The sequence below is a fragment of the Aythya marila genome (assembly GCF_965140915.1).
Source record: "Aythya marila genome assembly, chromosome: 3".
Taxonomy (NCBI): domain Eukaryota; kingdom Metazoa; phylum Chordata; class Aves; order Anseriformes; family Anatidae; genus Aythya; species Aythya marila.
This window is the reverse complement of record NC_139044.1, coordinates 53,006,645-53,032,938: the sequence shown is the minus strand read 5'-3', so window position 1 is coordinate 53,032,938 and position 26,294 is coordinate 53,006,645. Positions and strand designations below refer to the sequence as shown.

Here is a 26,294-nt window from a genome sequence, read left to right as displayed (position 1 = left end):
GCGTAAGGGAAGCTGTCAGTAAGAAAAGTTCATGAGCAGCAGTCCAGGCTATTTATTTATGCCAGGCTAGCTACCAACACTGCACATCCTCCACAGAGGTCTTCAAGTGTAATTTTACTTATAAAATACTGTTACAGCATAATTTGTCAGAACCTTACTCAAAAGCAGTGCATTTGCATCACAGGAAAATATTTTAATCCTACCATTTATTTTAATGTTTGATATTCCAAATCACAAGTGTTCATGTTGTCTATATTGCTTTGGGATGCCTGCAGTGGAACAAGACTTCAGGCTTTTATTCCTGACTACTGGAATCACTTGGGCGCGCAAGCACTGCCCTTACTTTTGATATTGCACCATTGGTATTATCTCATGAAGATAACAATTTGCTGATTTAACATGTTGAAGTTGCTGTTATTCCATCAGTGTAACTTAGCTGTAAAGTCCGATTGCCTCCTTCTGTTAAGACGTGAGCAGGAACAAGAGAATGGCAAAGACCTGACTTTGATCCCTTCAGTTACTGTAATATAAACGGCCTAATAAACTTTTATGGATAGTTGCACATTTTTATAATAAAGTATATTCTTCAAACCACGCTCTGAGTTTAGCTAAGGCTCTCATTGATGGCATTACCCAAACCAAGGTCCCCGCGGACAGGCAGCCCAGCCCCAGCCCCAGCCCCAGCCCCAGCCCCTCACCAGGCTGCCCCTCACCACCAGGCGGCCCCCACCAACCAGACCCCCCCCTCCCCGCCCCGTTTGCCGAACCCCCTCAGCACCCCCTTGGGCTCTCTTCCCAGGAGCCCTTTATAAAGTCGCGATACAGTGCGGGACATTCGGCGAGTTTTTATTTTTATATTTTATTTATTTTCTTTAATTTTGTTTTGCTCAGAACGACAACCGCCCCGTCCCGCCCCAGCTCCTCCGCCCTCAGGAGCTCGTGGCCCCGCCCCGCGGCTCGCCGACCAATCAGAGCGCGCCCTCCCCTCCCCGGGACTCGGCCCCGCGAGCCGAAGGGAGCCGAAAGGAGCCGAAGCCCTTCGGCCGTTTCCGCCAGCGGAGCACCGACGCTTGGGCTCGGGGCCGAGCCTCTTCGGCAGCTTCCGGAAGCCCGGAAGGGAGACGGCCGAGCGCCTTCGGCTGTCTCCGGCAGGGCCGGGGCCGGCGAGGGAGGACGGCCGGGGCCACCGTCCGGCGGCTGGGGGCCAGCATGCGGCTGCTGTCGCGAGCCCTCCGCGCGGCGCACGGCTGCCGGGCAGCGGCGCTGTCCGCCCGGAGCTACCGCGCAGCGCCCGCCGCGGGCAGCGCGGCGGCGGGGCCGTGCCAGCCGCAGCCGCGGCGCAGCCTGAGCGGCCGGCCCTGCTTGGACGGCCTGTTCGCCACCGACGCCTTGAGCCGCCTCCTGGAGGCGCGGGCGAGCGGCGAGGCGGGGCCGGCGCTGGCGGCGCGGATCCAGCGGCTGCGCGACAAGGAGCAGGAGCTGCGTGACACGCGGCAGCTGGCGGGGCAAGGTGAGCCCGGGCGGGGGGACCGGAGCCCGGCGGCCCGGCCCCGGCCCGCCCCAGAGGCCGCCGCAGAGGGGGGGGGGGGGGGGGGCGGTGGGAGGGGGCGGGCCGTTGGGCCTCCTGGGCGGGCGGGGGGGTGATTTGCATAGCCTGGGGGGCGATTTGCATAGCCCGGCGCGATTGGCTGGCATCTCTGCGCGTGCACACGGGAGGGCACGTGCCGGCGCGGGGGCGCGCCCCGGGGTGCGGGCTGGGTTCCGCATTGGCTGCAGGTGGCAGCAGCGCGGCTCCCCTGGGAGCGAGAATTTTAAAACGCTGTTGGAAAACAAATCGTGTTTATTTTCTTCCATCCCGCTGTTCAAATAGGAAATGCATCCTTTGAACAAGCTCACGCTTGACCTGAACCCGTTAGTTTCCATTCCCATGAAATGAAATGAAATGAAGGATTTTTATCCCCTTTCAGAACCTGCTGAAGGTGATGGTGTCATTAAAACCTGATGTAGAACTTCATCAAAGTGAAGTGATCATAAAATTTTAGGCAGTAACTATGAGCATTTCTTTAGCTCATCCTTAAAAATATTTTTACATTTTAATCTTAAATGATTTTAATGCTTATATTGCTTTTACATATTAAAAAATGCAACTGGTATTAAATAGATTATTTCTTAATACTCACATAATAAATTTCTAGTCTAACAGTACTAGACATAGAATTCTTTAATTCTTGTCCTCTTTTCTGTTAGCTTTAATGTCTAGCCCTTGATCAGTCAGTAAAAAAGTAGTTGCAGGTGATCGAGTTTGCATGTTTAAAGTGTTACAGTTAGCTAGTCAACCATACATTCTTCACACCAGGTGTAGGTAAAGCATTCTTGTTATATGAACAACTTACACGTGCTTATTTTTTTTTTTCAGTTTCCTTCTTGCAGAGGTGATTTGGGGAAAAAAAACAACAGATATTAAACTTGATCTGTAAATTCAAAAAAAAAATTATTTTAAATTTGTGTTAGTGACTAAATGCAATTACAGTGATAAAAGGTATGGATTTACAGTAAGAGCGTACCTCTAGTCCTGGCTGAATTCATATAAAAGCTCTCTGTGCACAAAGAAGAAATGGTTAGCGTCTTTCCTTTTCTTCTGCTGCAGTTATGTGTCCCGTGTCCCTCCACTCACTCTTTCAATACGAGTGCCATTTTCTTATTTTCAGAGAAGTTTTTTTGTTTGTTTGTTTGTTTCTGGGCACATGAGGTGAGTCAGTGCAGATCAGAGGTAGCTTAAACTGAATTTTTATTTTTCCATGTGAAGATTGATTCTGACCAGGAAAAAAAAAAAGAGAGAAAAGAGAATTTATTGAAACTTTGGTATAGAAAAACAAGTCTAATTCTAAACTGTAGTGGTGATCAGTCAAGTGACATCTTAAATATTTCAAGTTCCTCTTATTATGCAAGGATTCTTTCATACCTTTTTTCTTCTTAGTGATAAGTTAGAAGCTTTGAAGCTGTTCTGGAATAACTAGGTGGAGATGGAATGCTTAAAGTTACTGCTACTGACTTGAGATTTTTACAAATAGCAATAGGGTAATGGTCCTTTTAATGAAGAGTGTTAATTGTGGGACTTTTATGCCTTCTAAATCCTTGATGTTCCTATCGCAGGGAAATACAGGAAGCAGTTCCTTAGAATCTCAGAGCAGCAGAGATGGGAAGACCTTTCTGGAGATCATCCAGTCCAACCCAGAGCAGGGTCATGCACTGTGTGTTGCTCAGGGTTGTATCTGGCCAGGGTTTGGATATCTCCAAGGGTAGAGACTCCAGAACTTTTCTGGGCAACCTGCTCCAGTGTTTGACCAACTCCACCATACACATTTTTTTTCTTGTGTCGAAGTGGAACTACCTGTACTTCAGATGTTCCTGCATCTCCCACTTGAACAATACCAGAAAACTGGTACATACTGTTTATCTCCATTACAGATCATAATATTAATCTCATTTTCTGATAGGTTTATTGTGTTTTGTTTTTTTTTGTTTGTTTGTTTGTTTAGTAGAGTAAGTTCTTCGTATGGTTATTTTTCAGAAGATTTTCTGAGAGTGGCACTGATTTAAGTCTGAGGATTAACCATGCTCAAATATTCCAGATGAAAGTGAAGATCTGCGGAAGCTTGCAGAAAGTGAAATCATTTCCTGTGAAGAAGAAATAGCTGAACTGAAACACCAGGTTAGATTCCCTTTAAAAGCCTCGATTTCTTTGTCATTCTTAAAATAAGCCAAATAGCCATAATTGAAAGAAGATGTATGTGATGAACTCTTCTTTTACTTCCATCCCCACCCTCCTCCACTAACTATAATCCTTGACCAGTGTCTGTTAATCTAAGAAAAATGCAAATGGCAAATAGACTTATTTACCATCTGTAGATGGTGTATAGGTCTGTAAGTGCCTACTTTATATCTGAAATTCTTTGAATCAATACATCTCAGTAAGTAGGTGCTATGCTTTGTCTGGCCTGGGTGTGACTTTGTGGATGTTCAGCTTTTATCTTTAAAAAAAAATTATGTGGTACCCCACACTAGTCTTTCTGTAAAAAATAGTTTAATACTATGTAACTGCTGTAGCCTGCTACCTTATATAGTTTCTACATAGTATCTATGGTATTTTGTATAAAATACGCATCTTTAAGTAAACAAACCGTTACATACTCCTAATTTTACAGATGAAGTAGAAGCTGGTATTGTCACGTTTTTTATTCCTTTGACATCAATACAACAGTCATCTTATAATATATATATACTAAAGGAAGTAAAAGAAGGCTGAAGTAGAAAGAAGCATTACCTGATGCTAGTAAAGAAGGACGATTGAAAAGCATTCATAAATCATCCAAAATTTTGATCCAGACTGCAAAATTACTATTTTTTTTTTATGGGTTAATAAAGCCATCTTTCCTTTAAATACATAAAAATAATGGAGCAGAATTACTGTTGAAGGAATGTACTCCAGAGCATCCATACCTTCTTAGTTCTGAACTGGATGTTTGGTTAAAAGAGAATTTGGTGGGAAGGCAAATGCTTAATTTCCTTGCAAGAATCATTGTGTATCCTATGGTGTCCAAATGGTGCGGTGCTTCTAATTTATGAAAGCTTCTGACTTACAGAAAGTTCTTTGAAGCTTTGTGGGTCTCAAAAGAAATCTTTTGTTACTACAAAGAGACACAGGGAGCCTTTCTGCAGTGCAGCATCCTCCCCTCCCTCTTCCTCACTGTATTAGTGCAAGGGTTGTCAGAAAGCACTGAGAGGCCAGCCCTTTGGAGAATCCGTGAGTTAATACAGGAGAATGCAGAGTAGATCAATTACAGACTTGCATGGCATTTTATATAATCTCAGTTCTGGACTGAACTGCCAGAGGGAAATCTTAGATGGGTGTTTTTGCATTCACAGATAGTATTGCTTTTGATTCCTTCAGAAGAAACAGACAACAGTGATCTTGTCATGGAAGTAACCGCTGGAGTTGGAGGACAGGAAGCCATGCTGTTCACGTCAGAGATATTCGATATGTATCAACGATACGCTGCCTATAAAAAGTGGAAATTTGAAATATTAGAATACTTTCCCAGTGAAATAGGTCAGTAACAATAAAAAAAGTGTGTAACTTTTTAATTTAAGCTGAAATGTTTATTCCTAGGCCATTGGAATTTCATAAGTGCAGGAAACTAATTTGTGTAACTTATTTTTAGAAGCAGAAGTAGGATGTCACGGTACAATTTTCCTTAGCTTCTGTATTTGAGAGTGAAATTACATTTGAGAAGTACTGATAAAATATGGAGGAAAAAAACTCTCATTCAGTAGTTTCAAAAACATAAATAAAACTAAGTGTTTGGAGGAAGGAAATGCAGAAAGTCGAGTAGATGTGTTTTAGCTTTATATTAATTTTACAAATACAGGTTACATATTTCTTGTGTTTATAGATCAGTTTAGAGGCAGGCTGAAAGTCTGTTTATTATTTCTTGGCAGAGAAGCAAACAGTATAATTAAAACTAGTCTTGGTGTTTAATCCAAAACATCTTGATTTTTTTGAAATGTCAACTGAGGGTTTATATAAGGAAATTGGATGTTTGGATAAAGCATGTGTGCTTGTATAACAGCTAATGGATCTGCAAAGTGGAGGAACTGTTGAGACAGCAGACAGCTAAGACATCTAATTATTTAAAAAAGCCTTTGAGTAAAATTTCACAAGTAGTCAAGTTTAGCAGCTTAATGATGCTTGTGAAAAGAAATTTTTCTCTGTTCTATCACTTACTGTCTTTGTGCCTGTCTAAGCAATCCTACTCCATTAAGTCCTACCTTTAAAAGTCCTCTTCTGATGTTCTTTCCCTTAAACTGGCAAAGACTGTGCTTTCTCAGACTGGAATTGTCTTTTGCCTAGTTTGAGTTGAGTCAAATTCTCAGCTAGCATAAAATAAGGAACAATGTGTTTGAATGAAAGGAGATGGAAAACTGGTTCTTTTGATGATGATGAGCTGTTTAGCTGGTCATCTCAGGTAGCAGTGTGTTACAGAGATGGGATTGATAGGTTTACATAACAAACAGAAGCAGTGATATTTATTTATTCATTATAGTGTAATCCAGCTGGTGTGTAAGGCTGTTTTACAGAAATCAGGTTTCTGCCTCTGTGCTGCTGCTAACTTTTCTGCACTTACGCTTTCATCTGTGCAGAAAGTCTCATTACCAAGTTAATTCAATGGACAAGTAGCACATAAAAACCCAATTCATTTTCAGGTTATCCAACACAGGAGAAGAGGAAAAATACTTATGGGGAGAATGGAAGCAGAAATGTGTGGCTGCCAGTGGTGGTAGTTAGAAAATCAAGACCTTTCCATCCGGCAGCAAAAGATTCAGTCAGCTCAAGCTAACTGCGAAACAGCAGTCTGAAACATGGAGATGTGCTCAAGTGATGGCAGGGAGTAAGGTTTTTTTGACTGACAAATTGCTAGCCACAGTTCTCAGAAGGCCAGATCTGCTGACTCTGTGTTAACAGATCTGCAAGCTTGCTGTCATACATGCTGTGGTGAGTAAAGCTAGCACATTCTGGTAACCTACATCGTGCTGTGGGTACTTGTGCAGTTTACAAGTTGTAGCTCAGAATGGCTGTGAAACTTTAACTGTGTTTGTACTTTCATCAGCATCCTTTTCTTTTTTATAATGATGGACAGTTAATTCATAGTTTTAATTATACTTTTGTTCTTAACAGTTCTAATGAATAGGTGTCAATAAAAAGTAATGGGTAAAATGAAAAGTAATTCTTTAAAAATTGGGTTTCATTGGAAAAAACATGAAGAATACAGTTTGCTTGTGGAACTTTGAAGATGGGAGAAGCCAGGATGTCAGAGTATGCAAAGTGTGAGAACGCGTGCCTTTTCAGTCAACATTTAGTTGCAGAAGTACTTTTAGCAAACTTTGAGGAATGTATAGCATCTTCCAACTCTTCTGTTCACAGAGTACAAGATACTACATAAGTAGTATTTTCAAGTACTTTGAATCTTTTCTGTTCTCGTAGAAATTTACAAAAAATAAATATCCATGACTCTCCTAATTGAACTTCTCATGTCGGTGAACAACTTTGCTCTTCTAATGAGAGACTTTCTGTGCCTTAAAACTTTTGTTGCTGAAGTGTAGTTCTTGATTCACTGTTAATGTAGTGAATAGATTACTAAAATTGGACTGCGTGGAGGAATATAGTCAAATATCATAAATTGGGAACGTGAAAGTCTAGCCACAGGCTTCATTTTGTTGTCTGTAATACTTCCAAAGAGGAAGACCCATATTTTCACCTGTCAGATAATGCTGATATAATTTGTTACGGGATTTCACTTGCATTTCTGAGTTCTTAAAATCATTAACAATTCAATTTTAAAAAGTGTTATTTTGGTAAATATGTTCAAATGGGAACTTCTGTTCTAGAGTTCTTAAGTCACTTACTTGAAGTTCAAGCACATTAACTCAGTTTTTCTGTTTCAGAATCTCCTAGAGTGGCTACTGCTAATTCAGTTAATATACAACCTTGAATTTCATGGGACTTGAATTAAATATTGTCTATTATCTAGACATGTTATTATTAATACATTTTCTTATGGTCAAGAGGCCATTTGCACAGTTCAAGTGATGGGAGGGGCAAGAACTGAAAGCACAGATCTTAGACATTGAACCCACACCATCAGAGACATTCTTTTTAATGCCTTATACAGGAAATCAGTCATATATAAATCTAACAAATATATAGCCATTTTTCCTTTTTGAAGCTGCTAGTCTTTAATGGATATATACATATATATATATATATATATATATATATATATATATATATATATATATATATATATATTGAAGTGTTTTGTCTTGCCTGTGTGATGAGATTAATATTTAGGAAGGTGGGATGTAAATTTACAGGAAAAATAAAGGCAGCCCTATCCTTTGTTTGCCTCTTGCAGTGAATTTTCAGATCTTACTCGTTTGTACGAACACACATCTTTCAAAGCTTGAGAGGCTGGGAATAAGTAGTAAGTAGCATTGTAGATGGCATTGCCACTACTTTCCCAGTCCTCAGTTTCACTTTGTCCATACTGTGTTGAGTAAGAACTGAGCTAAGGGTATTTGCTGGTATACTAGTGGGTTGCATCTCATCCATGCTTAATTCTTAAAGACTGCATAAGCAAAAGCAAGGTCCTATGTTAAAACATCAAGTTTCCTTTTCAAGTTCTCCTTTTCAAAGAGTTCCAGGATTTGTCTGAAGTTTGAATGTGAGCATGTGTAAATATGGTGAATGTTAAGCAAAGCTGCAAGTAAGAATTTGTCTGAATCCACTCTTAACTGACATTATTGACCTACCCTCAAAGAATGACACTGCAAAATAGTACCTTTGAGGTTTAACGCATACATTAAAGCACAAACCCACATGTCATTGTTTATCTGCTGCTGCTTGCTAGTGGCATGTGGAAACAGGTATCAGACTTTGTCTCAGTCTGGGTATAAGGTGACATACAAAAAATGAGGGAGTGCAAACATGCACCCTCCTGTGCATCTCACCTTTTCAGGACAGTGGGGGACGCTTCTAACTAAAAAAAGAGGCAAACACAGAGCTAGTAAGAGCTAGCTGTGTTTGACAGGCCTGTGCGGTATCTGCCATATTGAAGATTTTTGGGTAAATGGTTTGCTGAATTTTCATTGGATTTGACTGTGTTTCACATTAAACCTGAGTTTACCATGTGTTGGTAATAGTTAATTATCAACAGTAAGGCAGTATGACCTAAATAAATGCCTGTCTTTCAAGCCAGTTACTTAGTCTTGTGTAAAGCCCAACGTTGTCACAGTCACGTGATCATCTCCACAAACATAAACTCTCCTGAATAAGTCACATATGCAGCTGCAGCTCAAATAGACAGATTTGGATAGACAAATGGATAGACAAATAGACATGATACCCATGATAGATGTACCAATCCCAGTACATGTGAGGGAGAAAAGAGAGAACATCAGCTTTTGCTATGAACTGCTTATTACATTATTAATGCTTGTCAGGAGTGACATAGAACTGTGGACATTCAAGTTATTTTTACTCCTGATGTGGCTTGGTTTCTTCCTCATGTGCAGAAATTGTTTATTATATTTTTTTTTAGTACTTGTTTTTATATATGTATCAGAGGAAGTATGTTTTGATGCTAGCTCTGCAGTCAACCTCTGTGAATTATTTAAGGTGTTATTTTAGGTTATATAAGATTTTTAGAGTAAAAAACAAAGCAGGTGTCAAAGAAAAAAATATATTCATTTGTAGTGCCATCAGTTCTCTAATCCTTCAAACAGTTTTACTAGCAAAATTGAAGGGATTGCACGCTGTCAAACAAGGAGATAGAATGCCATCAGCTAGTATTGCAACTAACTTTGTCTTGAAGCCATGATTATATTGGGTCTTACTTCCAAGTTCCAATTCTGATGGTTAGGTGCTAGCTTTTAGTACACTGCTATCCAGCAAAACATTTGACATGTGGGTAAGGGGGACAGGAGCTAGAGTTCTGCTCGTTCTGAAAGATTAAAAGAGTAAAATGAAATGAAAGAGCGAGGATGGGATGTGGGTAGGATGCAAAAAAAAAGACAGGGGAGGAAGAAAGAGTAACATCAGTCATCACTAAGTTAAAGACTTTGAGTATTTTTTTTTTTCCAGTAAATGGTAAGGTTCTCAAATACCAGTCAAAAGAGTTGAATGTAGTTTCTGAAGGTGTCTTTCAAAATTTGATCTTTATATAAACTTAATATTGGTGTGTGTTAGACTTCTCCTATGGTTGGAGGATTGCATGCGTGCATGACTAAACCTTTTTATGTATATAAAAAATAAAATGGACTTTTTACAAAGAACTTGGCAGTCCTTTACTTAACATTTTGTGCGAGTATGTATGTCTGGTTTTAGAGTTTCCTTACATTTTGGGTTTAATTCTGCCTAAGCATTTAAATGGTGAATTCATAATTTTAAGAAACAAACAACTTAATAAAATTTAAGAAATAATAAATCAACAATGATGCTAAATAGAAAGCCTGAAACAGAAAAGCATAGAACGAACAGTTTTTCTTAGTTTTACAACTGTTTTTCTTTTTTATTTAAGGTGGCCTAAGACATGCAGTTGCCAGTATAGCAGGTATTGAGGCTTACAAGTACATGAAATTTGAAGGAGGAGTGCATCGCGTACAGCGCGTGCCAAAGACAGAAAAACAAGGGCGCATTCACACCAGCACAATGACTGTTGCAATATTACCCCAACCCAGTGAGGTAATGGTATTTTAGTATAACAGACGTTACCATAAGCAATGCCATGTTGCTGATATCCACATCTTTTCTGTTGGTCTTACTATTCTCTCTTAATTACTGTTTGTTGGTTTTTTTGTTTTTGTTTTTGAATCTTAAAATTTTATATCATATTTTTGCTTATTTTTGTCTAGGGAAATAAAGAATTTCTGTTTTTTCCTCAAAATCTTAATCTCAAAAAAACTCACTAGCAGTTTATGTCACTAATTTACTGTAATGGTGCCTTGCATGTTCAATGGAAAACTTGACACAGTTTAAAAGGACTGAATTAGTTTAGAGAGCTCAAAGAGATTTGTTTTAGCACTTCCTGTTCCACAATTTTATAGTATCCTCACTTTTCCCTTCCAAAATGTGTGGGTGACAATCTTTTCTTACTGTATTTGCTTGGCTAAAAAACAACAGGCTAAGAATTAAAACATTGTTTGGATCTTTATTTCATGTTGGCCTATCAAACTGTCAAAAAATGTTATTCCTTCCTGCACTCCCTAAGTTGTCTCATTCCTTCCTCATAGAGATCACCACCCCATTCCAGAACCAGAAAATCACTGTGTTCTGTATTATCTGAAACCAATCTAGTCAAGTTCAGATATTGATTAAGTTGTTTGGGAGAGGGTGCAGAGATTAATGTTAAATCTTAAACTATCTTTTCTGATTTCCCAGCATTTAGTAAGTGAATCTGAGCTACCACTCATGAACTAGAAAAACAGTTTGATCTTGCCTGAATGTGACTTATAAAATAAAACAACTATGCATATTTGACTTTTTTTTTTTCTCCTATGACAGATGAAGCTGAAAATTAATCCGAAAGATCTGCGAATAGAAACAAAGAGAGCTAGTGGAGCTGGAGGGCAGCATGTCAATACCACAGATAGTGCTGTACGGATAGTTCATATTCCAACAGGTGCTTCACTTTTTCCTTACCATAAGATCTACATTGTAAAACTACTGTCGTAATTTCCGTTTGAAATTTGAATTTCAAACAGATCTTTGAATTTTGAAACAACAGTTTCAAACATGGCTAACAGTAGAGTAGAGTTTTTGTAAAGGCTTTATGTGTGCAAAAATATCACTAATATTGTGTAAAAAAAAAAAAAAAAAAGTCTTGCACCCACCTGTTTGTAATAGTGAAAGCTTTAGTAGGTAACTACCCATTTTGCCATTAAGCATGACACTCGTGAAGTATTCAAATCAATTTCCATGAAAAAAAAGCTATATTTAAGCTTTTAACTAATGAAAAAGACAAAGGTTTAAATCTGATGATTTGCCTTTTCTTTTCTATTCCATGAAAGAGAGGTTGGCTCTTTTTCTTTATTAAAATGCTGGCTTAAATATGATCTATTGCATTAGGATGCCAGCTTTCATTTGTCTTCTGGCTCCTTTCCCATAGATTACAGACATAATTAGGAAGTCCACCCCCAGGGCTCAGGTTAGGGAATGTAAGAGGACGGATAAGATACGCCCTCAACGACTACCTGATTTTAGCCATCATATCTTTTTTTATTGCCATTTCTAAGCTTTTTACTTCCTTTTAAGCAATCCACAACAGCTGCCTTGACTTTCATTGCTTTTTAACTTTTCCTCTTCTCTACCACAAACATTAGTCAAGTTTTACAACCTCAGGGTAATCCTGAGCGTGCTTATCTTCACATATTCATATATTTGCCACCCATTTCTTCATATTTATTGAAGACGTAAATCCATTCTACACTTGTTGCATCACCTCAGTAAAGTAGAAGGTAAATAGTGGAGATGGTAGAATTCTGATTAAGATATGGTGACAAAAAGTTGCTTCAGATTACAAGAGTTTTGTATTGTCTCCATGTTTGGGGGAAAAAAAAAAAAAGACCTTAGTTTTTGCTGGTGGCAATTAGTTTTTGTTACAGAAATCTTAAGATATATTGCTTTTTTTGTGATTATACAATAGAGATGGTTCATAGGTTTTTTTTGGTTTTTTTTTGGATTTCACCTTATCTCCTGAACTTTTCTTGTTCCATCTTTTGAATCTTTGTTCTTCTTGATCTTTCTTCTCTTACAAAAGTTCTTCTCCTTCTTATGTGTCTCTCCTCCTAATTCTGTTTACAAGCCTTCATTTTGACCCCAAAAGTTGTTGTTAAACAACTCTTTCATATATCATATATAAATAATCTTACTAGAGTTGCTTAAAATAAATCCAATTAAAAACGTAGCTTGTACTATCTTCTTATCTTCTTCCTATATTTCTTCCCTTTATGTGTTTTTTTTTTAGGCTGTTCGCTTCTTGTTTTAACTCAAATTGTGTATATATTTTGATGAGGAAAACCACACTTTTAAAATTTTATTTTAAGAAAACAGTGCCCACTTTGGTCTATTCTGTATACTCACTACCTAGTGTATATTACTGCTATTTAAATCCTAAATATTCTGGAACTGAGGCCAAAAACTACAGGTACTAAAGGAATCTTCTATAAGTCAGATCACATTGTGTGTCTTATTTCATTTCTACCTGTTGTACAACAAATCAAATTTCTTGTCTTCTGGCTCAAAGTTTGCACTCTCTCAAAATGTATCATAAGACACTAATGAGGCTGGGCTTTCACATTCCTACTCCAAAATAGGTGTTGGAAGATAAAATTTATATATATATATTAATTTTTAAAATAATAAAAATATTAAGAAAAAGAGTTTTGGCATTTCTAGCTTGTGTTACAGTTAAGTGTTAAATCTCATGATATTTTTGGCAGGGGTTGCGTCTGAATGTCAGCAAGAAAGATCTCAAATTAGAAACAAAGAAAAGGCTATGCAAATGCTTTGTGCTAAACTATACAACATTAAACTGGAAGAAGAAACCAAAAAGAGAAATAGTGTTCGAAAGATTCAAGTAAGTTTCACTTTATAAAGATAGAACTCTACATATGTATATTTTTTGGGATGTTTTATTCTATGCTCAACCAAAAATAGTAAATGGAACTATAGAGGAACAGGAGCCCATTAAGGACTTACATGAGGGGAAAAAATTACCTTTTCGTTCAGCAATAAAGGTTGTGTATTAGCCAGACTTAACGTTTCAGTGGTATGTAAATTCTAGAGACCTAATGAAACAAACTGGATTAGAGTGTGAAGAACTAGAATGGTATTAGAAAAAAATACAGTAAAATCCATCTTTTGCATGTTTAAGTGTAATAAGTATGCGTACTGAACTCGTCTATGTACTATATATTTATATTACATATTTATGAAAAGAGGAGAAAGCATTTGCTTTAAATGCTTAATCAACATTTCATCCTTTTTCTAAGAAGGCTTTTAATCAGTTTTATAAACTGCTGCTTCTTGTTTCATAGATTGGGACTAAAGGAAGATCAGAGAAGATCAGAACATACAACTTTCCACAGGACCGGATTACTGACCACAGGATAAGCAGATCAGTGCATCATGTTGAGAGTTTTATGTTAGGGGAAGAAATGCTAGATGAAATGATACAAACTCTGAGGGAACACGCTGATTATGAATCTTTGATGGAAATTATTTCAGAAAATGAAAAATGAACCTTGCTCTTTGTCAAGTCATTTCAACAGATGTAGATGCTTGTCTGCCAAAGGAACTTTTTGGAGTATCATCCAGAAAATAGAACTACTTTTCAGATCATGAAAGACACCACAGCTTGTTTCCTCATGACTGATAAACAATTTTCTTACTTGCTGAGTAAAAGACTTTATCGCTGCAGAAGTACACAAGTAAATTTGACTGGTCCAGAAGTAACTGCAATTTTTAACCTTCTCCACTGAGATGTTGATACACCACTCTGAAAAGGTATGCATTGAAAACAAGCTATTTCTAGTTCCAGGTTTTATTTAAACAGTAGTTGAACATTGATAGTGTCAAGTAGTTTACCTGAAATAACAAAAAATCCCTTTTTATTTGAGTGACAGGAAGAAAGTGATAAATAAATGAAAATACTACTAATCTGAAGACTCATTAATGACTTAAAAGTGACACGGGAGAGGAAATTCTTCAAAGTGTATCTCTTCACGTGTTCATGGCCCTTTGGCCCTTATTAATCAGGCATGAAGAATTGTTTAAGAATATTGTTCCTTGTTCTACAAGAGCTCTGGAAGCAAAATGACAAGATATGTGGAATCTTTTTGAAAAGAATGGTTCCATTCTTTAGTCAAAATTGAAAAGAAACATTACAAATTGGTTATCTTGAAGGCTGGTATGACTTCAGTCTCCATTTCTGGAGTACAATTTCTCCTTCATTTTAATTGGCTCTCTATTTTATTGATTTTTCTGAAGTTTACATAACATGAGTGGCATCTTATTGTTTTGACCTATTCAGTTTAACAGCAGCTTAAAACACGTGTTCTGTGAAAGCAAAATAACACTTGCCTTTTTAATCTACTGATACGTGTGCACATATTTATATCTGTGGGTAAATAAGACTATATTTTCCAATCCCAAATATCAATATACTAACACAAAACCTGCCTCCATGCCATGTTATCCCATCATGCATCATATGTATGCATGTGTTTATACACATGGAATGTATTTGAAATATAACTACCAGCAGACAAGAAATCAGAACCCAAGGAAAGAGTGGAACCATGAATACAGATACTTATTTTGAGACTTCTAATTAAAATTACTATAAGAAATCAGAGTAGGAACAAAGTAAGTGCAGCACTTTGCTGCAAGGAGCTAATTGAAACTCATTGTTTGAGGACGCTAGATAAAATTTAGTGAGGAATGAAAAAACAAAACCGGTTGTTACCAGTTTATCTTCTTTTATTACATATAAGACTTCAGTTGGAACACAAGCACATAAAAATACATGTAGAGAGAATTACTTATTACCTTGGTCAGCTTTATTTTCTAGGAAATAGTGCGTGGTAACAATGATTAAATTCCAAATCTTCAAATTAAAGATGCATACGTTACATTAACATGTTGGAGTGTCTGTATGCATGAGGTGAGGTATGTTTTTCCTTTGAGACCTTACCATTGTCTAGATTTACTAGAAGGTGTACAACTCCAGCTGGTACCTAAGAAAGTAAAAATAAACATTGCTCCAATCAATACCTTTTTACACATGAAGCTCAGAGTCCAGGACTGAGGTCTTTATTCCTACCAGATCTGTGCTGCAAACTGGAAACTACAGAGCAATTGTCACACTCTCTGACTTAAAGCCAGGTTATTTTATACCAAATGATAGAAGGTGTTTGAGATTTCTTCTCTCTAGCTTCCTCGTTTTGTAAGCAAATAAAAGGACATTAACCTGGTCTAACCACTGGCCTACTGCATAAAACCCAGGAGTGTTTGGGTCTTTGTCACCTCAAAACCTTCCGTGATGTTCCAGCTGGTGGCCTTGCTGGCCAGATCCTACCATGCTCACAGCCTCCCTGTTCTAGTCTGCCTCCTCAACAGCCGTGAGCTGCCTTGTGAGTGGCCACCCTTGGATCTGTGTGAGAAAACCCAGACATCTTGTGGTCCTGGCAGGAGGTTGGCAGAGGTGTCTGAAAATGGATGTTGAACTGACGGTGTTGTACGAGGTGGACTTCCATACCCTGTGTTGCACCTCCTTGCTCTGCCATGGCAGGCTTTACACCGTAAAGCCTGGAAGTCTCTTTTTGGCCCTGTATTCATTTTAATGGGAGACTTGTTTGTAGTCTTGGTGCAAATGCAGCCTTCCTGAGCTGTGAGATGATATTTTCAGTGGTAGGATCCTGTCCTTTACAGCCTGTACCTCAGTCTGCTGCCAGCTACTGATGTTCATCATACTTTAGAGGAAACGCAGGCATTTCACTTCATTTCATCCACGTGCTAGCGGCAGCTTGTCAGCCAGGGGGAGGCAGGGAGATGTCAGCCCCGCCACCAGGCGCAATTCCCGGGGGGCCGAATCCACACTTGGTGTTTGCCGAGCTGAAGCGAACGCCCCAGACGCGTCCCTTCGCCCATAAGCGTGGCTGCAGGAGGGCAGCATCAGGGAGCCCGATGCTCCCCGGGAACGCAGAAACCTCTCGCTCTTTGTGACCACCGGGGAGGGAACGGTCCTGCGGGGCAGGGCGGGCAGGACCGGAGCCGGGAGGCGCTCTCCTGCCTCCCCGTCCTCATCCCGCCGCCGGGCGCTCTGTGAGGGGCGAGCAGTGCGGGCAGGTTGCGGGGCAGGGCGCGGGGCAGGGCGCGGGGCCGGTGGCGGTGGCGGTGCCCGCGCCGGACCGTGCCGGGTGGCGGCGGGTGCCGGGCGGGAGCCGCGGCCGGGCGGGAGATGCCCTTGGCCCCGCCCTCGGCGCGCGCGCGCCACCGCCCCGCCACTCGGCTCGCTCCTCGCCTGCCAAGGAGGGAAAACGGGAGCGGGGCCGGCCCCGCCCGCCGCAGCCCGGATTGGCCCCCGCCTCCTGCCGGCTTTCCCCATTGGCCGCGTCGGCAGGGCCGCCGGCCCCGATTGGCCGGCGCGGTTTTGGATACCAAATTCAAAGTTTTTAAAAGTACACGGCGAGGGCGGCCGCGCACTCACTGCCCGCGGGACGCGGTGGCTGCAGCCCTGCAGGTGAGCGCCCGCCGGGACGCGCCGCAAGGGGCATCCCCGCCGCCGCCGGGGGCTCGGGGCTGCTGCGGGGCTCCGAGGGGTTGCGCCGGGGCTGTGCGGGGCTCCGGCGGGGCTTCGGGGGTCCGGGGCTCCGGGCGCGCTGCGATGGGAGGCGGGCAGGGGCATCGTGGATGGGCATCCCCCCGCCGGGCTGGATGGCGGCCGCCGGAGCCGAGCCGCATGCGGGGCGCTGCCGGCCCCGCGCCGGTCCGGGGAGCGCTGATCCCGCCGGCGGGCAGCGGGAGGGCGGGGAGGGGCCGCAGCGCACCGTGCTGCCTCTCTCCCGCCCGCGGGACCGTGCCGCCGGAGGGGGGCATCCAGCCCTGCCCGCCCCGCCGCCACCATTTTGGGGGGAAACCCGCCACCAACGGGACCCCTGACAGCCCTGAGGGGGCCGCCGCAGAGCCCGCCCGGAGGGGGGTCGGGGCTGGCCTGGGAGCCCCCGGGGCCGGGCTGAGGGGGGACAATCGGCCGCACCGCGGCGGGGAGGGGGCTCTGGGGGGCTCTGCTGCCCCCCGCCTCGCTCCGGGTGTACAAAGCCGTGGGCGCGTTCCGTCCTCTCTTTCCCCCCATCCTCCCCCAAACGTGGGCACGAAGAAGCGGGTATTTCCCTGGAATATCATGAAACATCCTCAGTCCTCCCCTACTTTGCTCCACGCCACTGGGAGTGCTAAAATCCCCTTCCCAAAATACCTGCTCAGACCTTTTTTTTTTTTTTTTTTTTTTTCGGTGCCGATTGCACAGTATATTGGCAATAATCCCCCCTCCTTAGGGCTAAGGCGGCAGCGATGGCTTCCCTCTCCCCTCCAGCCCTCGCCCATCCCCCGCGGTCGCGAATATAGATAGCACCACGCTCGGGGGGAGGGGAGCGGAGCAGGGCAAGAAGGGCTCCATTTCCTTATAGCAGCTACCAGTCCCCATGCCTTTCCCTTGCACCCGCTTAATCCTGCTTGTAAGCAAGACCCCGCTTCACCTTGACCATTGTCTGCTTCACCTTGACCATTGTCTGCGGCTCCTTGCACTACCCTGGAACTCACCGGGGCCTGTGAGTGCACCCAAGTTTTTTCTGTGCCACCTACCCTCCTCGCCTTTAAAAATGCCAGGTACCTGCCCTGCACCAGTAGCATTGCCTCTGGGCATGGATGCAAACCCTTTGGGCAGCTCCAGCCTAGCTCTGCCCCTTGCCTGGGCACTCTGCTGTCACTCACTGTGGCAGAGGCCTTTAGACCCTCTGCCACCAGTGTCCCTCGCAGGGACTGCAAATGTCCTTATCATATCATTGCATCAAGGGCAGGAAGTGGAGGCATTGGTGTGTCTGAAACCAATCTGTACTGGTGGAATGGCGGCAGTGTAAATCATCCACTCACTTTTCTCATCCTATGTGCAGTGTCAAGGTCAAATTCTAAGAGAAGATCTCAGGTAGACTTAATGTGTGGCTGATCAAATCCTTAGTTCCACTGGTTTTATGTGTTTAGCCGCTAGAGGTGCAGTTAGATAATAGATTAAAATCCCTACTTTCAGAAGGAAAGCATGATCACTTTGAAACAAAAACAGTTTGTGCTGCAGTTTGTAATATGTTGTAATAATTTCCTTACTGTCACTTGCAGGATACAAACAAAGCAATGAAATCGAATATTAGCCACTCTTTCAAAATGAAATGCGATTTTGGTTGTACATCTCTTCGCACTGGGTTCGTGCCATCAAAGTCTGCTGGAAAAACAAGACTGGAAGAGTCCTGCCCCTCAAATTATGAGGAAGGATTGTGTAAAAGCTGTGCTGAAGAGCATCAGAAAATACTCCTTAGTGAATCATATCCTGCAGCCCCCAGAAATCTAGATGTTGAAGATGAAGGAAGGCCTGTACATAACAAAGAAAACAAACAAATAAACCAAAGACTCGATGAAGGGATCTGTGAAGTGGAGGCACTGGAAAATAGTAAACTTAACGAGGACAGTGGTTATTCCTCTATGTTAAGTAATCAATTTAGTGATACAATAGAACATGAAGATAGTATACCCTTGGCTGGAAATCTCTGTGGCACACCAGAGCATTGTCTTTTGAAGAACCAAAACCAAGTACAGTTTTCAAAGAAGACTTTGTTGCCAATAATCCATTATGAAGAAATGATTTGCTCAACTTTGAAAAAAAGTGGTAAAAGAAATCTCAAATCTTGGACTGCTGTAGACAGAATTTGTTTTAGGGGAAAGTTTGAATTTCACAACCTGATTGGAAAGAAAATGGGGTTAGATAGAATAGACATTCTTGATGAACTCTTTCAAAAGAACCTGAAGCATATATTAGCAAACATCTTAAGGCATCTCAGTGACATGGACTTAATAAAGTAAGTATTTTGATCTTCAGGTATTTCATGGTGAAAGCAAATTACCTAATCAGATGGCCTAATGTTTTAGATGTGACTTTTGACATTTTCTTAGGGGTTAGTATTATGTGTTAATATACTAAAACAAGAACTGGTGATGTAATCCATAATATTTGTGGGCAATATGTCTTTTCCCTAGAAAGTAAAGGCAGTAATTGTGAACATTTCCCATTTCTGTATGAAAGAAAAAAATGCATAAATAGCTATTTCCACTGCTAAATAACAAGCTTTCCAGCTTTCTTAAAAAGGTAACTGACATGTTTGTATTGTCATTACAGTTTTGCCAAAGTCAGCACAATGTGGAAGAAGATTCTGCAAGAAGATAAATGGGCTTTCCAAATGTACAGTAAAGCTGTGAAAAACCTTTCTGTAAGTTTCTGTGCTTGTAGGATATTTTAAGCCACATCTCTTCCCAGCCTCACAGGAGAGATTCTTAGGTTGGGAAGAGTTAGTCACTGAGTGTATGAGTTTGTCCTGTTAGGATGCCTTATCTCAAGCGTTGCTAGTCAATTCATGGTAGTTCCATAAACAGACTTTGGAGCCCAAGGAAGATTAGAGCTGAGAAGATTATCATACAAGATACAGATGTTCTTAAGAGCTTCCACATGTCCTGTTTAAAGAGGAAGAAAGGACAGTGTCAGTTCCAGCGCTGCCCACTAAGCAAGCCCTAGATCCTCTCAGCAGAGGCTTGTTTACTTCAGCATCCCCACTCATCCAGAAGGGAGAGATACTCAAAGGTACTAAGTGGTTGACTGTGAGACTCAGATTTTTTGCATATACTTTCTATCAACAGTCTCTGAAGTCCAACATGTTAGCTACAGACATCCAAAAAGCTTTTTGCACTATAAGCTACTCCTATTGCTTATTTGCCATATGAAACAATAAACACAAGATCCAGCCACACTGGTGTTTTCACCTTATCAAGGCAGGACTCTCTCAGAACATTAGGAGTACTTTTGTTCTTTGAGAGAAGGGAAGATAATGAAGCGAGACTTGGCATCTGTCACAGAATGAGGTAGTTAATTAGTCTGAGTTTTCATTAGTACTTCATGATACTAGGTTGTTGTAATGAAAACATTGGATGCCACCAATATAAAAATTTATGCCATAAAGTTTGATTTTCATCTAGCATTGTATCACTTTTTTAACCTGAATTGCAAACAGAAAATCAGTGGAGGGGAGGGTGGAGTATACTTCCTAGAAATAAAATGTACAAGCATTCCTATTCTCTCTAAAGATTTAGACATACTGCTTTGTGCTTTAAAACATTGCAGTGTGGACATTCTGCTTAAATAATAATGTGTCATTATGAAGTTAAATTGCATTGAGTAATATAAAATGGTTGCAAATGGTGGTCAGAAATAGGGGTCAACTCTATTTGTTTCTAACAGTAATAACTAAGAAAGCTAAGGTGAAATTGTTAGCATACTACCTGCTATGACACTTTATTATTGGAAACCTAGCCAGAGGAGAGATCACAAAAATAAGTTCTTGATTTCTGCTAGACAAAAAGTCACTTTGTATCCTCTAAACTGTTGCCAGATAAGTCTATTCTCAAATTTGATTCTTGTTTTCTCTTTGTTAGGATGGTACTAAGACATCAGAACATGCTGCAACAAGGGACTACATTCTCTACCGGGCGGCTTTAGCTTCAGTTCAGAGAGCAACTCTGCCAAACAGCCTAAGTAAAAAAGGCAGCAGATCCAAAGCATCTAAGAATCACAGTAGGCTCATGGAGTTTTCAGAGGTAACTGGTGTATTTCATTCATCTTTAATTTCTCACATGTTGTCTGGCACACCATCAGGTTGTAAAGTGTATTTCTAAAAGTAGTATCTCCAATTTGAAGTGCTTGTAACTCTTAAATATAGCTTCCAGCTTTTGCTTATTGAGTCTATTTTAACACAATGGTAGAAACAAAGTGGAGAACACATACTGTGAAGTTGTGCATCTTTTTTTCTCTCGGTGTCTAGGTACCATCACAATTGCTTAGTACTTTATTTTTTTTGCTTAAATTTTGGCTTTGATCAGACATGAAAACTTTAAGTCATTTCCTTTTACTTCCCATGGACTTACGATGAATCACGTGTTTTCCAGTTATACAGTCCCACAAAAACTGTTAATTTGCTTCAACACCAATTGGCATTTTATTTAAAATAAATAAATAAATAATAAAACTAGTTCTTATTTAAAAAAAAAAAAAAGAAACAAATTAATAATTCTCTTGTTCATTCCGTGCTTCTTTTTGAAAGAATTATCTGACACTGATCTGACACGTGGATTCTAGTAACAATTACCTTTTTAGTTACACATTTGTAGTGTGTCCCATGTTTGGAGTTTTGATTAAGATACTTACTTGGTCAACAACTGCTAACAGATTTCCATTCACCTTTTATTTTTTTTATAAAACAGACAAGATATAATGGTATTGAAAAATATGATCAAAGTGCTCTAATACTAGTATACAGCACTTAGTAGCATTAGAAATCTGAAAGTGCAACTGTACACTAAAACAATCTAAATTTATTTTGCCTTGGTATAAGTATACACTTGGTATAAGTACACACTTATTATAAAAGCATTTTGTTTTTAATAGTTGAGTGACATAATCTCTAATGTTGAGCTATTTTGAACGGTGGATCTATTTTTGTGTCAAAAACAAATTCTTTGGGTAAATGTAGGAATTGTTTCCATTTGGTGTCTCAAGGTGAGTACCCCACAGCTGAGATATCTGGACTCAATTGTTATCTTTGCAAATGTTAATTCGGTCGAATTCAGATTGTTTTATTTTTTAAAGTTGACTAAATCACCATCCTTGGATGAGATTTGAAGGATTCAGAAGTTTGATTGGCTATTTTTCTTATTGGTTTGCATTTAGTCTGACTGTCCTTTAAGAATTATAAATTACTTATCTCCAAACCAGTCCAAAGTAACTGAAAACTGGTAACTTCTGTTCAATCTCCATCAGAACTTGATGCAACCATAACTAAGCTAAATTTGTAGTTTCTAGAGTGAGAGAAGTTACAATTTGTTTTGTCACACGTGGTTAATATTGGAGGGTGTTTGCAATGTGTTTACCTCCCACTTATGACTTTTTGTGTATTTTTTTTTCAATAGGCTGCCAAGACTTTGAAAAACACTGAAAGCCTTAAAGTCTGCCATCGCTGTGGCTCACCTGCAAAGTATGACTCCTACCTGCAAAGAGCAACGTGCAATTATGAAGGCTGTGGCTTTGACTTCTGCACAAGATGCATGTGTTGCTACCACAGCTCCAGTGACTGTGTGAGCGGCAAGCCAGTAAAATCAAACTCTAAGATGGGGCCACTTCCCGGGACTAAGAAAAGCAAACAGAATCTGCGGCGATTATGATCCGTCCTGATACACTTTGTCAGATGTGCCATAAAAGATTTCTAGGACGTAAATTTTTCAGCAAAGAAAACAAAGCCTAAAGATGCTAAATGTAATTCTGACATTATTCTATATTTAAAAAAAAAAAGTTAATGTTACAGCTCCATTTAGGCATTCCTAGGAATAGTCACAAATAACCATTTTAAAATGTCTTACTGATTTCCAAGTTAAAAAAAAAAAAAAAAATACAGGGCATGGATTCTAGAAACATTTTAAATACTGTTTTGACAATTTTTGTCTACCATGTTCCAGTCTCCAAAAACTTCACCACAAAAATATCAAACAAAAAGCTTTTGGCAAGTAATCTTGGCAATTCTTGGATGCCAACAGGAAAAAAGCTAAGCTGTGTTTTATTTAAATGTTTACTTTTGTTGTTCCAAAAGTCTTTTAAAAACATTGATAGTGAAAATGTCAAGAGAGGTCCCTTTTAAACGTTAAGAGAAATCCCTTTTAAAATAAAATTATGTGGGACTCTAGATTTTATTGTTCAAGATTTTGCCTTAATTTTAAAATGTGAATGTTTGTAATACCATTTTCTCTGATGGTTTATTTGAAACTTAAATGTTGTTTTTCTTCCTTCATTCTTCATTCAGGAACTACATTTTTTCCTCGAACTGTGATGATACTCTACTCTTTCTAGCTTTTTTTTTTTTCTTTAAAAAAAGAAAGTACTGTATCATGGCAATACTGCTAAAAAAAACTGCCAATATTTTCCAAATTATATATACATTTTTAATATTTGTGTATATTTGTAAATACTTTAAATATTTTTTTGTTTGTCTTGTAAATGTGAAAATAAATTGCTGTTTTCAACAATCTGGTTAGTAACTCCGAGCTTTCTGTTTGTTGTCTTAACAGATAACTTTATATACTCATTTCTCATCTTTGCTAGTAGTGCTGCTTAAAATTTCTGATATTTATAATGACCAAATCTCCTGTTTTTGTGTAAAACCTTCGAAATCCATTCTCATGCTGTGTTTCTGCAGCTCACCTAAAGTGTGTTAGTGTAACTGCTGGTAATTTCTGTTCTAACACATTGTAGCAGATGTTGCATTGACTGAATTTATGATGCTGTTATAGAAGTAGCTTGCTGCCGGTAAACTCATAGTTATTCCACAGTAAAAGAAAAAGGCAAGTTTTTCAAGAAAAGCCCTGAACCAGAGAAGGGCTACAAAGCTGGTGAAGAGCCTGGAACACAAGTCCTGTGAGGAGCAGCTGAGGGAGCTGGGGTGGTTTAGTCTGGGGAAGAGGAGGTTCAGGGGAGACATTGCTCTATGCAACTGCCTGAAAGGAAGCTGTGGGGAGCTGGGAGTTGGCCTGTTCTCGCAGATAACCAGTGATAGGACCAGAGGGAATGTCCTCAAGTTGTGCCAGGGGAAGTTCAGGTTAGAAATTAGGAGACATTTCTGCTCAGAAAGAGCAGTCAGGCACTGGGACGGGTTGCCCAGGGAGGTGGTGGCATCACCGTCCCTGGGGGTGTTCAAGGAAAGGTTGGACGTGGTGCTTAGGGATGCAGTTTTGTGAGTGACATTGGTGTTAGGGCGATGGTTGGACCAGATGATCTTGGAGGTCTTTTCCAAGCTTTATGATTCTAAAGTTTGTCTGTTTTGAAGCTGAATGTGGATGTTACAAACTTAATAGATTTTCAGGTTTTGAACTTACTAATGTAGGCTGTATCTACTTTCCAATAAGCCTAATGACTTGTACACAGAGAAAGTGAAGGACAGCTTTTTATTTTTCCCTCCTGTAGAAACTTATCTGTTTAAGCATTCTGCTTGCTTATGCAGAATTTTGAGAAAAATTCCTTGTTACTTGCAGCTATGTGGAAGGAATTAGGCTATGTGGCTTCAGTGATCATGGGGATATGAACAATATGAAGAAACGGACATTTTTCCCTAACTTCAGGGTGGGGTGTGAGGGATAGTCTACTGGAAAAAAAAATAAGAACCCTATGTTAAATCTATTACAAAATATGAAACTATGAGTCCTAAGCCAAAAGCATAAACTGATAATCTGGAAAGTAATCAATAAACTGCTTTGAATAACAACCTGAGTTTGAAAAGAAATGAAATGCAAAGTGTGACTGGTGATACAGCACCTGAAATATTGTGTGCACTTTTGGGCCCATCAGTACGAGAAAGTTATTGAATATCTGGATTGAGTTTCAAGAAGAGCAACAAAAAAGATGAAAAGACTAGAAAACAAGGTATTTCAGGGCACCCGAGGGAAGTGGGACCAGAGAAGGTTGAGGGGAGACATCATAACACTCTACAGCTAGTTACCTGAAAGGAAATTGCAGCAAGGAGGGTGTTGGTCCCTTTTCTCAGGTGACAAGTGTTAGGATGCAAGGAAATGGCCTCAAGTCATGCCAGAAGAGGTTTAGGTTGAATGTCAAGAAGAATTTCTTTAAAGGGAGGGTGGTTAGGTATTGGAACAGGCTGCCCAGGGAACTGGTGGAATCCCCATCCCTGAAAGTAGTTCAGTGACATGTGAACATGGCACTTAGGGACATGATTTGGTGATGGCACTCAGTATGTCAGGTTAATAGTTGGACTTGATAACGTTACGGGTCTTTTCCAACCTGTGGGTTCTGTGACTCTTGGTCCTTTTTTAGAAATTATGAAAATCTTATAGGAAGTTCATGAACAGTACAGCAAACACAGGGCCATGTCCAAGCAGCTTTTGAAGATCTCCAAGGAGGGAGTCCACGACCTCTATGAGAAACCAATGCCAGTGCTCCATCACTCTCACAGTAAAGAATTATTGACTTCTGTTGTCCAAAGGGAACTTCTTATATTCCAGTGAGTGTCCATTGCTTCTTGTCCTGTTTGTCACTGTGTACCACTGAAAAGAGCCTGCTTCTATCTTCACTGCTTCTTCAGGTATTTATACACACTGATGAGAGTCCACTTTAACCAGCATTCTTAACCACTCTTTTGGAGACATGGCTTTGCTCTCTGCCTGTCATTACATGGGCACAAGGTGAGCAAAAGAAACTTTATGTTTTAGTGCAGCCAATCACTGCTTGAAGAAGGAATCTGTATTTAGTAGCTTTTATAGAAAGCACCTATATTTTTTTAAGTGTAGCAAGCAAATATGTGTTCATAGAAACTAGGAAAACCTTATCATAAATTACTTTCTGCTAAGAGCAGGGAGCTTCATATCCCAGAGGAGTCCATTTGTGATAGCTTCTTAAGGATCTGGACCTGTTAAAAAACTATGCAAAATTTTTAAACAGAAGCATGAGAATCTATGGTGGTCACACTGCTATTTCTTCCTTAATGATAATCTTGCCCAGTAGTTGAAATCTTTCCCAATGATGCATAGCATTGGAACCATATGAAAACCATATGCATCTTCTTGAATGCCACATAATGTTTGGTCTCCTCACAAATAGCTCCAGTTCAGTGAATGGTGTAAAACAAACAAACAAACAAACAAAAAACAGAGTAGACAGTCAATCTCCATCTCCATACCAGCATCTACTGCTGAGTGAGGAAGCTGCTATTTTTAGAGACATTACACGTTAGTACTAGCTTGTGATCTCACGAATGCTGAAGAATTAAGTGCCAAAAGTGGGAACACAGTAGCATATGCAAATTATTCTTAA

General features: G+C 40.3%; 2 protein-coding genes across 7 annotated transcripts; both read left to right on the top strand.

The window, feature by feature from the left end:
• Positions 1 to 925: 925 nt before the first annotated feature.
• Positions 926 to 15,611, top strand: MTRF1L (mitochondrial translation release factor 1 like). Of its 5 annotated transcripts, none has more exons than XM_082757114.1 (7): positions 926 to 1,510; positions 3,633 to 3,712; positions 4,927 to 5,110; positions 10,137 to 10,300; positions 11,120 to 11,237; positions 13,057 to 13,193; positions 13,654 to 15,611. In XM_082757114.1, exons 1-7 carry the CDS (start codon positions 1,210 to 1,212, stop codon positions 13,855 to 13,857), a joined length of 1,188 nt encoding a protein of 395 aa, XP_082613240.1. In that variant the 5' UTR covers positions 926 to 1,209; the 3' UTR covers positions 13,858 to 15,611. The 5 variants fall into 5 exon arrangements, with proteins under 5 accessions (XP_082613240.1, XP_082613244.1, XP_082613241.1 ...); XM_082757118.1 differs by having other exon boundaries at positions 1,372 to 1,510; positions 3,572 to 3,712; positions 4,952 to 5,110; XM_082757115.1 differs by having other exon boundaries at positions 1,372 to 1,510; positions 3,572 to 3,712.
• FBXO5 (F-box protein 5) lies at positions 13,987 to 23,469 on the top strand. 2 transcript variants are annotated; one of them, XR_014317207.1, is made up of 6 exons: positions 13,987 to 14,122; positions 18,506 to 19,239; positions 19,557 to 19,647; positions 20,864 to 21,025; positions 22,394 to 22,736; positions 23,278 to 23,469. XR_014317207.1 is itself a non-coding variant. In XM_082757112.1 (5 exons), the coding sequence occupies exons 1-5, from the start codon at positions 14,099 to 14,101 to the stop codon at positions 22,643 to 22,645; spliced, it is 1,263 nt and encodes a 420-aa protein (XP_082613238.1). In that variant the 5' UTR covers positions 13,987 to 14,098; the 3' UTR covers positions 22,646 to 23,469. The 2 variants fall into 2 exon arrangements, 1 of the variants encoding a protein (XP_082613238.1); XM_082757112.1 differs by having other exon boundaries at positions 22,394 to 23,469.
• Positions 23,470 to 26,294: the final 2,825 nt, after the last annotated feature.